This window comes from Hemiscyllium ocellatum, chromosome 2 (genome assembly GCF_020745735.1).
Source record: "Hemiscyllium ocellatum isolate sHemOce1 chromosome 2, sHemOce1.pat.X.cur, whole genome shotgun sequence".
Lineage (NCBI taxonomy): Eukaryota > Metazoa > Chordata > Chondrichthyes > Orectolobiformes > Hemiscylliidae > Hemiscyllium > Hemiscyllium ocellatum.
The window spans coordinates 17,471,177-17,486,947 of record NC_083402.1 but is presented as its reverse complement, the minus strand read 5'-3'; the positions used below and the strand labels follow the sequence as shown (position 1 = coordinate 17,486,947).

At 41.6% G+C, this 15,771-nt stretch overlaps 1 protein-coding gene across 1 annotated transcript in view; it reads right to left on the bottom strand.

Moving 5' to 3' along the window:
• The window catches only part of galntl6 (polypeptide N-acetylgalactosaminyltransferase like 6), an 832,913-nt gene that overhangs the window by 233,896 nt on the left and 583,246 nt on the right, over nt 1-15,771 (bottom strand). The window contains exon 5 of the mRNA XM_060833907.1: nt 363-548. Within this exon, the coding sequence (XP_060689890.1) occupies nt 363-548 (186 nt within the window). The remainder of the gene's footprint in view (nt 1-362; nt 549-15,771) is intronic.

The following is a 15,771-nucleotide window of genomic DNA, read 5'->3' as shown; positions in this document are numbered from 1 at the left end:
GGCACTGAATTTTATGTGCCAGCTATTCCCTGGGCCTTTCTTTAGGTCACAATAGTGTGTTTCTGCCATTCTGCTATGAGGATAAATGGGTGTAGCAGATGTATTTAGAATTGTTCACTCAGCTCTGCCTCCAACATTGTGTCATGCATAAGATGGGCAGTGTAGCTGATGGTCATTATGTTTAAACCCCCCTTTTCCGATGTTGTATTCTCTCACCTCTCTTATTCCTCCCTATCAAAATCTCATGTGGGATGTCATTTGAAAACTGTCCCCTCAGAGAGAGAACATGCTTGGACAGAATATAAAGCACAAAGAAGCTAAGCCTATTATAGTCATTAAAGTGAACCCAGAAAATCACTTACCAAGTAATGGTGGCAACCAGTTCACATTGGCCTCACAGTGAGAGTCCAGGAAGGTCAAAACTTCACCTTTGGCCACTGAAGCTCCCAGCAACCTGGTTCGGATCAGGCCTTCCCTCTTCCTAGTGCGCATAATCCTCACTTTCGGAAATCTAGCCATGTATTCCTCTAAACGTTCTTTCAAATGTTCTGGAAAACATAAAGGTGTGAGCACTTCAAACCTCTTTTTAAAGATTTGGGATTGTACAGATTTCAGACAATCAGAATGGTAGAAGCTTTTGTTTGTGCCTACTTTCTCCCTTTGCCATTCTCCCTTCTTTCCCACTCATTCAACAAGGTATGGGCATTGATTGCTGGAGTAGATTGAAAGGCTCCTAAGTGGTTGTTAATGGGAATCAGGAATGTGAGGGGGAGTTAGAGGCGGGTTAGGCAGCATCTGAGGAGCAGGAAACTAAAACGTTTTGGGCAAAAGCCCTTAATCAGGAATGAGGCAGGGAACCTCCAGGGCAGAGAGATCAATGGGAGGGGGTGGGGCTGGTGAGAAGGTAACCAAGCATACAATAGGTGGATGGAGGTGGGGATAAAGGTGATACCTGCCAATCTTCCTTCCCACCTATCCACTTCATCCTCCTCTCTGACCTATCACCTTCATCCCCACCCCCACGCACCTATTGCACTCTCAGCTACCTTCTTCCTCCCCCCTACCCCCTTCCAATATATCTCTCCACCCTAGTGGTTCCCTGCCTCATTTCTGATGAAGTGCTTTTGCCCAAAACATCAATTTTCCCGCTCCTCGGATGCTGCCTGACTTGCTGTGCTTTTCCAGCACCACTCTAATCTAGACTCTGATCTCCAGCATCTGCAGTCCTCACTTTCACCTCCAGAGTGTCATATCATGCCATCCTTTAATACTTGTCTTTGATCAAGCTCCATCCGAGCCTCAGGCTCTTTATTATTTTACTAAAACAGTAAAAAATACATGGACAACAAACAGAAAGCAGCATTTCACAAAAAAAAAGACACCACTATACACAGGGAAAAGGGCAGCAAAGCCAAATGTCAAACTCCACTGTTAAACCAGTTTTCAGGGAGAAGAGGACAGACCTCAAACCCCACTTCCATTCATCACAAATATAGCAGTAACAAGCACGGGCAAGGCAGTGCAATCAAATTAGAAACTGTCCATAGCACACAGACCCAGTACAGCTGTAAACCCAACCACATCACATACTAATCAGACCCCCCTTGGCTAGTTTTTCTGCAGGACAGTCATCAGCTTTCCAATGTCCAGCCACCCTGCGTATTAACCAACCAACCCTCCCCAGACCTGCCTTCCTCCAGCACAGTCATTGTCTGCTGGCTCTTGTTTTTTTTTTATTTTATTAAACTCTTTTGTAATTGTTTACAGAAAAACAGTTAACATTTACAGCTGTATACAACAGAATTTTACAAGAGAGAGGAGCAGCATAGCTAAGCCCCAAACCTGACCGTTCAGCCAGTTTACAGGGAATTGAGGGCAAACTACAAATCCCAGTTTCACATATGAAAAGACAGTAACAATGACATTTGTACATAAAAAGCCAATCCACTTACATAAAAAAGTGCATGCAATACAGACCCAGCAAGTGCGCGCATCCCCTCCCCTCCCACTCTAAGGCTGCCCAGCCCACCCCACCCCACCCCTAAACATCTTCCGGCTTGGCTCCTGTTTATTTTTATTTTTTTCTCTCTGTGCAGGTGTGAGACACAAGGTGTATGAACCTTTATTCAATTTCCACCACCAGGAAGAAAGGAAACACCCGAGTGGCCAGTGACGAGCAGTGCCCTTCACAAAAGGCAATGCTGTGTGATCAAACAGTGAAGGGGAGAGCAGGGATTAAATCAAAATAGAGTCGGAAGGGGGAAGGCTCCTGTTTATATCTGTCACCTAGAGCTCCCTGATTGAGGCTATTAATCTGGTCCAATCAGGGCAACTATATTCTATGAGGTCCACTTGTCTGACCTTATTACAATCCCCTTGGCAATAAGGGATGGGTAATAAATGCTGGCCTAGCCACAAGTGCCCACATCCCATGAATGAATATAGAAGAAAGATAAACTAGGTGCCAGGCCAATTCATTGGGGCTTTTCCTGATAAAATGCATTGTGGCTCCTATCTGCCAAATGTTAAATAGTACTATCCCAGGGCCTTGAATATTTAAGTGATCCTTAAATTGCCACTTGAGGGACTCAAATTAGCTCAATTAGGATGATGGAACTCAGGCCTTCTCTCTACCTCACATTTTCCTGTCCAATGATATGAAATCACACCTTCTATGATTTAAATTCTGTCTGGAAACTCTGTTCCTCTCAGCACAGACACTGTTAGGCCTGCTGAACTTTTCTAAAAAGTTTTGTTTTTCTTTTCAGTTGTTAAGTGAGAGGAGGGAGAAGGTTACATCACTCAGGTGAGATAGTTAGATAGGGTGAGAAGGTGACATAGATAGGGTGAGGAAGTGACATAGATAGGGTGAGAAGGTTACATCACTCGGGTGAGAAGATTACATCACTCGGGTGAGATGGTTACATCACTCGGGTGAGAAGGTTACATCACTCGGGTGAGATGGTGACATCGATCGGGTGAGATGGTGACATCACTCGGGTGAGATGGTTACATCGATCGGGTGAGAAGGTTACATCAATCAGGTGAGATGGTGACATTGATCGGCTGAGATGGTGACATTGATCGGGTGAGATGGTGACATCGATCGGCTGAGATGGTGACATTGATCGGCTGAGATGGTGACACTGATCGGGTGAGATGGTGACACTGATCGGGTGAAATAGTGTGATCGATCGGGTGAGATGGTGACATCACTCGGGTGAGATGGTGACATCGATCAGTTGAGATGGTGACATCGATCGGGTGAGATGGTGACATCGATCGGGTGAGATGGTGACACTGATCGGGTGAGATGGTGACATCGATCGGGTGAGATGGTGACACTGATCAGTTGAGATGGTGACATCGATCGGGTGAGATGGTGACATCGATCGGGTGAGATGGTGACACTGATCGGGTGAGATGGTGACATCAATCAGTTGAGATGGTGACATCGATCGGGTGAAATGGTGACATCGATCGGGTGAGATGGTGACACTGATCAGGTGAGATGGTGATATCGATCGGGTGAGATGGTGACACTGATCAGGTGAGATGGTGATATCGATCGGGTGAGATGGTGATATCGATCGGGTGAGATGAAGAGGTGACGGTGACGGAAACATAAAGACTGGTGAAGTCAGTTGGACTGAATGGCCTGTTTGTGCTGTTCACTCAAAGTCTTTTGATGTTCTTTCCAGTCTTGACAGTTTTAAACATTCATCTTGGCACTGCAAGTATCTCTTAAAAAACAAAAAAAAAGCAGATGTTATTAAGTGGCTGTCAAAGCCCTTTAGCCATAACCAAGGGTCTCATTGCAGTAAAACCACTCCAGTTTCATTTTAGTTTTATGAGCAGGCTATTAAACACAAGGTAGATTTATAAAACCATTAATGGGTGATTAATGGGACCTTCCGCAGAACACTAGTAAACTGGCAGACAGATCACTGCGATATGTTGCAGTAGAAAAATAACTTGTATTTTTAAGGTTTTGGTGTCATTTTGCCATGTTATTTTCTCCTTGCTCTGCCGGTAGTGCCAGGCTACGTGCCAGCTATCATCTCATGCATGTGTGGAGTGATGTTTACCATATTTTTAATGTGCACAAATGAAAAGGTAGCTCTCAATTTTCCCCTTCCACCCAAACCTTCCCTTGCTTTAGATTTGTACTCTGGCAATGGCACAACTATGCCCATTGCTGGTTGAGGAAGTAACAATGGGTTAACAAAGTGGATCATTTCCAAAACTGGCACACCATTGTGGTACAGATTGGAGCCTGCTTTTATCAAACAAGGCCATAAACCAAGTTCTTGACCTATTTGTTCATAAAACTATATAAAAGATATAAAGGATGCCACGTTGAGTAACAGCAGGAGAGTCCTTCCTGTGTTCTGGCTAATCAATGTCATTAAAATCCATTATATGTTATTTGTGGAGGCTTGCTGTGCATAGATTGGCTGCTCCATGGCTCTACTACAGTAACTAAACTTCACAGAGTCACACAGCATAGAAACAGACCCTTCAGTCCAACTCATCCCAATCTAACCTAATCCCATTTGCCAGCATTTGGTCCATGTCCCTCAAAACTGTTCCTATTCATATACCCATCCAGATGCCTTTTACATGTTGTAATTGTACCAGCCTCCACCACTTCCTCTGGCAGCTCATTACATACACACATCATCCTCTGCATGAAAAAGTTGCACATTAGGTCCTTTTTAAACCTTTGCCTTCTCACCTGAAACCTATGCCCTCCAGTTTTAAACTCCCCTACCCTGGCAAAAAGGCCTTGGATAAACATCCATCTGTGCCCCTCATGAATTTATAGACTTCTGTAAAGTCACCCCTCAGCATCAGATGCTCCAAGGAAAACGGCCGCTGCCTACTCAGCCTCTCCCTACAGCTCAAACCTCCAACCCTGGCAACATCTTTGTAAATCTTTTTCAGCACCCTCTCAAGTTTAACAACCAGAATAGTAAGCAGTATTCCAAAAGTGTCTTCACTGATGTCCTGTACACCTGCAACATGACATCCCAATTCCTATACTCAATCAAAAGTGCACATTTCTAAAGAAGATGTTTGTGGTTGTTAGAGTCAACCCCGGTTCCTCAGGTTTGTGTCCTCAGCCCAACTATCTTTAGCTACTTTGTCAATAACCGTGACTGAATCGTCAGGTTAAAAATGGGCCTATTTATTGGTTGCACAATGTTTGGTACCATTCTTGGCAATTCAGATGATAAATATAATTAGTGTCCATATGCAGCAACTCTGGACAATAGCGGGTTTGGCTGATTAATAGAAAGTAATATTGATTCCACTAAAGGGCCAGATAATGACCGTTCCAACAGGAGAGAACCTAACCATCACCCCTTGACATTCAAAGCCATTATCATCACTGTCAACATCTGGGGATTACCATTGACCAGAAACTGAACTAGACTAGCCATATAGGCTTATGCCCGAAACGTCGAATTTCCTGTTCCTTGGATGCTGCCTAACCTGCTGTGCTTTAACCAGCAACACATTTTTAGCCATATAAATACTGGGGCTCCAGGGGATGCTTAAGCAAGCAACAGATCAGAGGGTGGTAATCCTGTGATGGTGATTTCGCATCCTCCCTCTCCCCAAAGCTTGCGCACTATTTAAAAATCACCATAATGAGTGTGATGGAATATTTCCAACCTGCCCTGATGGGTACTGCTCCAATAACACTCAAGTAGCTCACAGCATTCAGGCCAAAGCAGCCAACTGACTGTCGCTGTATCTTTACCCTTTCATCTACCATTCAATCCCTTCAACAGCAACACACAGCGACTGAGCAGAGGATATGGAGATGCTTCAATGTGATAAAGACAAATCACAAAAACATAGGAAGGTGGATTATTATCTGAATGGTGATAGACTGGAAAAAGGAGAGGTGGAATAAGACCTGGGTACCCTGGCATACCAGTTGCTGAAAGTAACCGTGCAGGTACAGCAGGCAGTGAAGAAAGCAAACGGTACGTTGGCCTTTGTAGTGAGAGGATTTGAGTACATGATCAGGGACATCTTACTGCAAGTGTATCGGTCTTTGGTGAAACCACAATATAACACCATAAGATAAAGTAGCAAAATTAGGCCATTCAGCCCGTTGAGTCTGCTACACCATTTGATCATGACTCTCATGCTCCTCAAACCATTTTCCTCACTTCACCCTGTAACTTTTGATCCACTTATTAACCAAAAATTGTCTATCTCTATCTTAAACACACTCAATGACTTGGCCTTCACAACCTTCTGTGGCAATGAGTTCCACAGATTCAACACCCTCTGGCTGTAGAAATACGTCCTCATCTCAGTTCTGAAGGATCGACCCGTCACTCTGAGGTTTGCCCTCAGGTCCGAGTCTCTCCCACGATTGGAAACATCTTCTCCACATCGACTCTATCCAGGCTTCTCAGCCTGCTGTCAGTTTCAATCAGAGCCCCCTTCAACCTTCTAAACTCCATCGAGTACAGACCCATATTCTTCAACCGCTCCTCAGAGTGATAAGTCCTTCATCCCCAGGATCATTCCTATAAACCTACTCTGGACTGCCTCCAAGGCCATCAAATCTTCCCTTAGATACAGGACCCAAAACAGCTCATCATTTTCCAATATTCCAAACCTGGAAAACTCCACACATTTTTGGCTTTCTCATACGTGGAAGGATGTTCTGGCTGTGGAGGGACTGTAATGATATGTTTGCAGACTGATTCCTGGGTGGCAGGGCTGACCTATAAGGAGAGGCTGGATCAGTTATGACTATATTCGCTGAAGTTTAGAAGAATGAAGGGATCTCATAGAAACCTATAAAATTCTAACAGTAAATTCAGGAAGGATGCTCACAATGACCCGAACCATCGATTGCATTCTAAGGATGCAAGGTAGGTCATATGAGACAAGGACAAATTTCTTTAACCAGAGAGTGATGAAACTGTGGAATTCTCTGCCACAGAACGTGGTTGAGGGAAAATACTGAATATTCTCAAGAAGGAGTTGGATATAGTTCTTAGGGCTGAAGAGATCAAAGGATATGGGAAGAAAGTGAGAACAGGGCACTGAGTTGGATGATGAGCCATGATCATATTGAATGGTGGAGCATTCTCAAAGGGCTGAATGGCCTACTCCTTTTCCTATTTTCTATGTTTCTATATTTGCACGGTCTGTCTCCTGGTCATTCTGTGCAAACTTGAGCTCATCCAAACTCTGCCTCCTGCGGGCTAAACTCGCACAATTTTCCATTCATCAGCACCACATTAACACACTAAACTATGTGTCTCCCAGATGTCAATGTTAAAAGTTTTAAAAATCTTTAGGCTAAAGAGATCAAAGGATATGCAGAGAAAACAGGACCGGGGGACTTGATTGGATGATCAGCCATGATCATAGTGAATGGTGGAGCAGGCCTGAAGACCTACTCCTGCTCATATTTTCCATGTTTTTAATGATAAGAACATGTGACATGTGTGATGTAAACTGTGGGATTTATATATGTATATCTATACATATGTACATACAGAAATTGTCAGTTTGGGTTTCTGATTTTTAAGCTAGTAACCTGAAATAATGCTACAGAGGTCAATATCCCATCACCAAGTCACTCTTTATTTACACATTGAACAGTCCTTGACTTCAGTACTGCCTCTTCAGAGTCAGAGTGACAGGATCACTGACACTGCTCCTTTTATCTGTCAGTCAGGGCTCCTGATTGAACCAGGTTAACGGCCCCAATCAGTGTTGTTACAATCACTATATAACCGGTGGGTTTTCTGTGTTTCTGAAATTAATAATTAACTCATTAATAATTCCATAGCCAAGGTGATTTCGTTTAAAACTAGTTCAGAAAAACACTGTCACTGTGTTAAAATTCTGGAGCTCCCTGGACTGTAGGCCAAGCTGGAGTTTATCTGCAATTTCGATCAGGAAAGGTTTGTCTTCCCTCACTTTCTGAAAGTATATTACTTGGAACAATCTTGCAGCTCTCAGTATGTGGTACTGAAAGGATTTGAAAGGGTTAATACTTGAATAAATGCAATATCTCCTTGATACTGTTGTGGTGGCTTGGTCAGTGTGTAAAATAGAATCTGGCAGAGTTTCAGCTCGCCCTCACAAAACATCTAGGTAGGCCCACAATTTTACAAACACTTCAAATCCCAGCATCACCTCAATTCACTTGACGAGAACGGAATTGGCTCGGTCAGATTCCTAATTTAGACCTTGCCTGATTTTAAGCTCCATTGACTTTAATTGAGTGTAGATTTGCCCTTCACAGTGTCACTCAGATGAATCAAGCAGGGAGAATCAAAGCTTCTCATGCTTAATCTGCAGAGTTCACTGCTGCAATATAACTGCTTTGGTATGCAGCCATAGCGTTTATTGCTAGAATTTAATGGGGGTTCTCATCATCAACTCTCTGAGGAAAAAGATTTCTCACAAATGTTCTATCGGACTAATTGGTGACTTTTTTTTATAGTTGTGTCCTGGGGTTTTGATTCCCCTGTGCTCCTGCTCGTATATTAAAGACCTTTATCAGGTCACCACACAGCTGCCTGTGTTCTGGAGAAAAGAGCCTCAAACTCTTCAAACTTCTGTGAGGATTGGAATCTTTCAGATCTTGTATCATGCTAGTACAACATTTGTGCACCTTCCCTCATGCACAATGTGCCTTTTGTAATATGGAATAATAACTGGCTCAGTGCACCCCTGGTTTAATATAACTTCCCTGTTTGTGAAATCCATTCCTTGACAAATGAGCATTTGGTTGGATTTTTTATTTGCTTTGTTAGGCTGCCTTTCTACTTTTAATGATTTGTGAATCTGTTTCCCCTGAGGGGTCCTAAATTCTCTTGAGCCTGTTTCATCATTCTGAGGTATCACTGATCACCCTGGAGTTCTGTGTTCCTTGACATCATTTGGACTCTCAGTTCCTAAACAGTATGTGTGATTTCCTTACTCTTCTGCCATTATTGAAGCAGAAAGCAGGACATTTGCACTGTGAGAGCACTTTTGAAAAAAACGCAGCAGGAACAGATTTAGGTCAAAATATTTTAAAATAAAACACGCAAAGGGCATAGGGTAGTGAATAACTCTTTCAAAATGCTGGCACATGATGGGCTGCATGGCCTGTTTTTATGGTCCATTTGAATCACTGATGAAGAAAAACTTTAACCCAACACTGTTCATCATCTTCAGCTAATTGAATGCAATCTAAGCCATGTCATAAACTGTAGGGAGATCAGTTGCTTTGCTGCTTGTTTTACCTATACCATCTCCAGGTCAATCTGTTGTTTGTTTGTTACTGATACTGCATTTTAAATAAAGCTGGCTATTTAAATTCCATGGTACTTAATGAACAAGGGTAGTCAGATGTGAAAGTCAGCACCCCTGTCAGGTATGCTGTGAAAATGTGCCTAATTGTTAATTTAAAAACAAAATCTATCATTGTATCTTTCTCGCAGTTGATTAAATAAGGTAATAAATCACATGCACAATACATGCCAACACAACAGCCAGTCATCTGTCAAAGTGGGAATCAGACTGCAGACCGACAAATAAATAGTATTAGAGAAACAAGAGTTTTATATTCTTGTCAACAGTGACAACATTTGATAAAGGGCACCATCCAAGTTTTTTTCCGTACTGTTTAATAAGTTTCCAACTCAATTTTTCCTCCAGACATAATAGCTTGAAAGTATTGGTGGTCTATACATCCTTCAAATCACTCTTAATGAATGAGTAGAAGTTATTTTTGTGACAACTGCACTTCATGCTTTTTTGCGAAGGACATATTTTAAGTTAAATTCTCTGTGTCCCATTATCCTCAATGCTGCCTCACAGGCTAAATGACATTTGAAATTGTAATTAACTAAAAATTGTTAATTGTTGCTTGGCCATACAGAACTTGAGTATTGCTGAAAGAAAAGAGAGGGTAAAAGACAGTTGCAGTGGGAGAGGGACTCCTCCCAGGTCATTTCCTCTGCCCTGATGACTCTATGCTACTTTCTCCCCACCCCCACCCTCCCTCTCACGTATCTCTCCACCCTTCAGGCTGTCTGCCTGTATTCCTGATGCAGGGCTTTTGCCCGAAACATGGATTTTCCTGCTCCTCGGATGCTGCCTGAACTGCTGTGCTCTTCCAGCACCACCAATCCAGAATCTGGTTTCCAGCATCTGCAGATATTGTTTTTACCTAGTTGATTTTAATCCTACTGGGAATCCTCTTGCAAGGATGCCTGCCTTGAAGAAGTTTTCCTCCTTTCTCTATAAGAATCTCAGGGAGTCCCTCTCCCACTGCAACTCTCAGGTCATTTCCTCTGCCCTGAAGACTCTATGCTACTCTCTCCCCACCCCCACCCTCCCTCTCACTTATCTCTCCATCCGTCAGGCTCTCTGCCTGTATTCCTGATGAAGGGCTTTTGCCTGAAACGTCGATTTTCCTGCTCCTCAGATGCTGCCTGATCTGCTGTGCTCTTCCAGCACCACCAATCCAGAATCTGGTTTCCAGCATCTGCAGTCATTGTTTTTAACCTATGAATAGACTGGATAAACGCAGGAAGAAAGTTCCCAATAAATGGGGCGTTCAGAACCAGACTTTACAATCTAAGGGTATGGGATTGACCACATAAGTCTGAGTGAGGAGAAATATGTTCACCCACAGAGTGGTGAGCCTATGGAATTCTCTGCTACTTAAAGCAGATGAGGCCAAAACATTGAATATTTTCAAGAAGGAGATATGTACAATACTTAGGACAAAAGGGATTAAAGGCTATGAGGCAAAATTGAGAACAACGGACTGAGTTGGATGATCAACCATGATCATATCAAATGGCTCAAAGGGCTGAATGGCCTACCTCCGCTTCTATTTTCCATGTTTCTATGTCTCTCTCCTGGTCACCCTCTGCAAAACTGGACGATAAGACATAAGTGCAGAAGTAGGCCATTCAGCCCATTGAGTTAGATTCAGTGAGATCATGGCTGATCTGATAATCCTCAATACCACTTTCCTGCTTCTTCCCTTTCGCCCTTGATTCTCTCATTGATTAAAAATCTGTCTATCTCAGAGACCCAATCTCAACAGCCCTCTGTGTTAAGAATTCCACAGATTCACAACACCCTGAGTGAAGGAATTCCTCCTTACCTCTGTCTTCAAAGGGTGACCCCCTAATGCTGAGATTATGTCCTCTGGTCTTTGATACTCCTACAAGGGAAAACAATCTTTCCACATCTACCCTGTCAAGTCCTCTAAAAATCTTGTATGCTTCAATGTGGTTGTCTACCATTCTCATATATTCCAACTGTTATAGACCCAATCTACTCAACCTCTCCTCACAAGACAGTCCCTCCATGCCTGGTATTAGCCCAGTGAACCTGCTCTGGACTGTCTCTGATGCCAGTATAACTTTACTTAGGTAAGAGGTCCATAATTAATTCACAGTATTCTAGCTGTGGTGTGACTAGTGCCTTGGATTGTTTGAGTAAAACTTCCCTACTTTTATACTCCATTCTCTTTGAAATAAAGTACAACATTCCATTTGCCTTCCCAATTAACCAATGAACTTGAACTAGCTTCCTGTGATTCATGGACAAGGCCTCCCAAATCCCTCTGTTCTGTTGCTTTCTTCAGCCTTTCTCCATTTAAATAATAATCAGCTTCTCTACTCTTCATTCCAATGAGCATTGCATGACAATTATATTCCATGCGCCAGGTATTGCCCACTTACGTAACGTGTCTAGATCCTTCTGCAGACACTTTGCCATCCTCACCACTTGCCTTCCCACCTATTTTCACAACTTCCTTTTTATCATTTTTTGGTTATCTTTTGTTGGTTTTTAAAATGCTCCCAATTCTTTGGCTTAACACTAATCTTTGCCACTTTGTCAGCTTTTCCTTTCAATCTGATGTTGAGCTCATCCACACTCCGTTGCCTATATCTAAACTCACACAACATTGCATTGTCATCAGCATATTGACTGACATTGTTCCCAAGTCTGTCAGTACCTTATTTTTAAAAGTTTTAACAATATTGCTCAAAAGATTTGTGTTTCCCTCTGACTTTCACCATCCTAACAACCCTCTGAGATCTCCATTTGTCTTCAATTGGACATCACTAAGTTCTATTGCTCCATCACTGGCTGTATCTTTAGTGAACAGAAAACATATGGATTACGTATAGTCTCTAGTGTCAGTCAGTAAGGTTCTGGATGATCTGCTTACCCTACATTTCCACCTATACCTGGTTATCCGTCACCCAGTTGTTTTTCAAGAATCTATCTACTTCTACGTCAAAAACATTCAAAAACACTGGCTTTACTGACTTTTGAGGAAGAAAGTTGGAAAGACTTACAACCCTCTGTAAGAAAAAACACTCATTTTAATTATTATGTTAAAAATCACACAACACCAGGTTATAGTCCAACAGGTTGTGGGCGGCACGGTGGCACAGTGGTTAGCACTACTGTCTCACAGCGCCTGAGACCCGGGTTCAGTTCCCGACTCAAGCGAATGACTGTGGGGAGTTTGCACATTCTCCCCGTGTCTGCGTGGATTTCCTCCGGGTGCTCCGGTTTCCTCCCACAATCCAAAGATGTGCGGGTCAGGCGAATTGGCAATGCTAAATTGCCCATAGTGTTTGGTAAGGGTAAATGTAGGGGTATGGGTGGGTTGTGCTTCAGCGGGTCGGTGTGGACTTGTTGGGCCGAATGGCCTGTTTCCACACTGTAAGTAATCTAATCTAAGGTTTACTTGGAAGCACTAGCTTCTACTCCGTAAGCTAGTGATTCCAAATAAACCTGATGGACCTATAATCTGGTATTGTGTGATTTTTAAATTTATACACCCCAGTCCAACACCAGCATCTCCAAAATATTAATTATTATGTCCTACTAGCTATCATGGAATAAACCACAGCTTGTTAAGATTAAGGTCTCTCCCTGCTAAGACTATTAACCGGGTGACTTCTTATTTTGCAATCCCAGAAGATGAAATATCCTTTTCAGATCCACCCTGTCAGAATGCCTTGAGACCTTACATATTTCAATCAAGTCAACTCCTACACTTCTAAAATCTTTAGGACACATACACAGTCTGTCCAACCTGGTCTCATAAGAAATCCAGGAACCAGTCTCTGAACTGTTTCCAATGCTTTTACATCCTTCCTTAAATTAGGAGACCAATACTGTGCAAAGTTCTCCAGATGTGATGCCAATAGTGCCCTGTATAAATGGAGCATAACTGATTTTTATGTTCAGTTTTCTTTGTCATTGAGAATACCATTCTATTAGCTATCCTAACTACTTGCATGCCAACGTTTGCAATGTTTTGCACTAGGCTAACCAGGCCCTTCTGTATTTAAGAGTTCTGCAATCTGTCACCATTTTGATAACGTGCCTTCTTTTTTCACTCTTCCTACCATAATGGATAATTTTATATTTGTCTAAATTATATTCCATATGACAGTTTTTTAGTCACTCACTTAACCTCCCTATATTTCTTTGTAGTACCCTTGTGTTTGCTTAACAACTTGCTTCCCTACTTCTCTTAGATTGAACTCCAAGTTCTGGAATTTTCTCACTAAACCTCTTCATCTCTCTCTCTCTGTTTCTCTAAAATGATCTTTAAAAGCTACCTTTTGACCAAACTATTGCTCACGTGTCCTCTCATGCAGACTGATTGTCAAATTCTGTCTTACCAAACTTTTCCTAAGTTAACTTGGCAGGTTTTTACTACGATAAGGGAAATGTAATAATGCAAATTGTTGTTGATACACTATGTAAAGAGGTGCTACTTTAGAATTATTTATTATTTATTCTACTACTTATTTTGACTTAGAGTCACTTGAGTGAGGTTATCTTCTGGATAGGACAGCATGGAGGAGGGGTAAGTAATAGATAAAAATAGAAAAAGCCTTCATTATACATTCAATGATTTGCTTGAGCAACCCATGGGATAATAAGGAGTCATCTGTGTGTTTGATAGATATTGCCACTGCTTCTCCTGTCTCATTATAATTAATGGAGAAACCTCAGTGGCTTTCAATAGCAGTGAATGTATATGTTTAGTCTAATGGAAAGTTCTCCTATATAATTAATGAATTAGCTTTCCTCCTGGACTGTGGATTACTCTTGTTAGGGCACTTGTTCCAAACCTTTATCATCATCTCAAATCCTTTGAAATATTCCACATCTTGGTGATTAATAGCTAAGTCATAAAAGAGAATGTAAAGTATCGCACAGACTAAGTAATTGACTTGATAACAGGAAACTAAGGGCAGACTCATATAGGAACCTGACAGTTTGAGAAGCTGATATGAATGGTAGACCCTCAGGAGAGTCAGTACAAAAATTCTCATGACATTTTTTTATTAATAACTCAGATAAAGGGTGATGTAACCCAATTTTTTCAGATGGAACAATAGGATATATGTCAAATCAGGAGGTATCATGCATGCTGATATCTGGTCGGTGCAGATGAGTTGGACTGAAGGATCTATTTCTGTGCTGTATATTCCTATGTCTAAGATTGAATGTGTGAGATTTATATACATTCCACCATTTATTTTGGATTTTTGAATTTTGAACTAGTGGCATATCGATCTTCTGGACGGAGTTTAGAAATTCACTTGCAGCCCTGGTGCTTTCTTTTAATACATCACATTAGATGTATTTTTTTCCTTGCATTGGCAGAGAATGTGACCAAAATAAAAAGTGCAGTGCTTTAGCTTTTACGGAGAAGATTTGAGGATTTGAGGAAATGTTCATATCTTGAAAAATGCTATTAGATTTCAGTTGGAATATTTTTCAGAGGTTTTGGATATGTTTGAATACTTTTAAATTGCATTGCAATTGGAATATTTTTCAGAGGTTTTCAATATATCTGTATGTGTGAAAGACTTACTCCTGAGAAAGGGAGGTATTTCAGGACAGTTTAAAAGAATTTCCTCAGCAAAAAGAGCTTAGTTTAAAAGTTCCAAACCAGAAGTGTTTAGTTACAATCTGAAGGAGTTATTTGAAGCTAAAACTGTCTTATTTCAGTTATATGATGAATCAAGAAAAAACAATCAAATTCTCACAATTGGGAAGTTAAACCAGAGTTAAATTAAACCTTACATGAGATAGAGATTGGAGTTAGAGTCATAGAGTCATACAGCATAGAAACAGACCTTTTGGGCCAACCTATCTGCACCAACCAAACATCTTAATCTGGCCTTGTCCATTTGCCAGCATTGGCCCATATCCCTCTAAATTCTTTCTATTCATGTACCCAACCAGATGCCTTTTAAATGTTATAATTGTATCAGCCTTCACCTCTTCTTCTGACAACTCATTCCATACACGCACCATCCTCTGCGTGAAAAAATTAATCATCAGGGCCTTTTAAAACCTTTCCCTTCTCCAAGCCCCTCATAATTTGATAAACATCTAGTCTTTCCCTAGGGTGGGGGAGTCCAGAACTGGACGGTATACATTTAGGGTGAGAGGAACAAAAATTTAAAAGGGATCTAAGGGGAAACGTTTTCACGCAGAGGATGGTGCGTGTATGGAATGAGCTGTTGGAGGAAGTGGTGATGTTGGTACAAATACAATATTTAAAACACATCTGGATGGGTATATTAATAGGAAAAGTTTAGAGGCATATGGACCAAATGCTGGCAAATTATACTAGATTAATTTAGGTTATCTGGTCGGCATGGATGAGTTGGACCGAAGGTTCTGTTTCTGTGCTGTATATCTTAGTGTCTCTATGAGTGTATA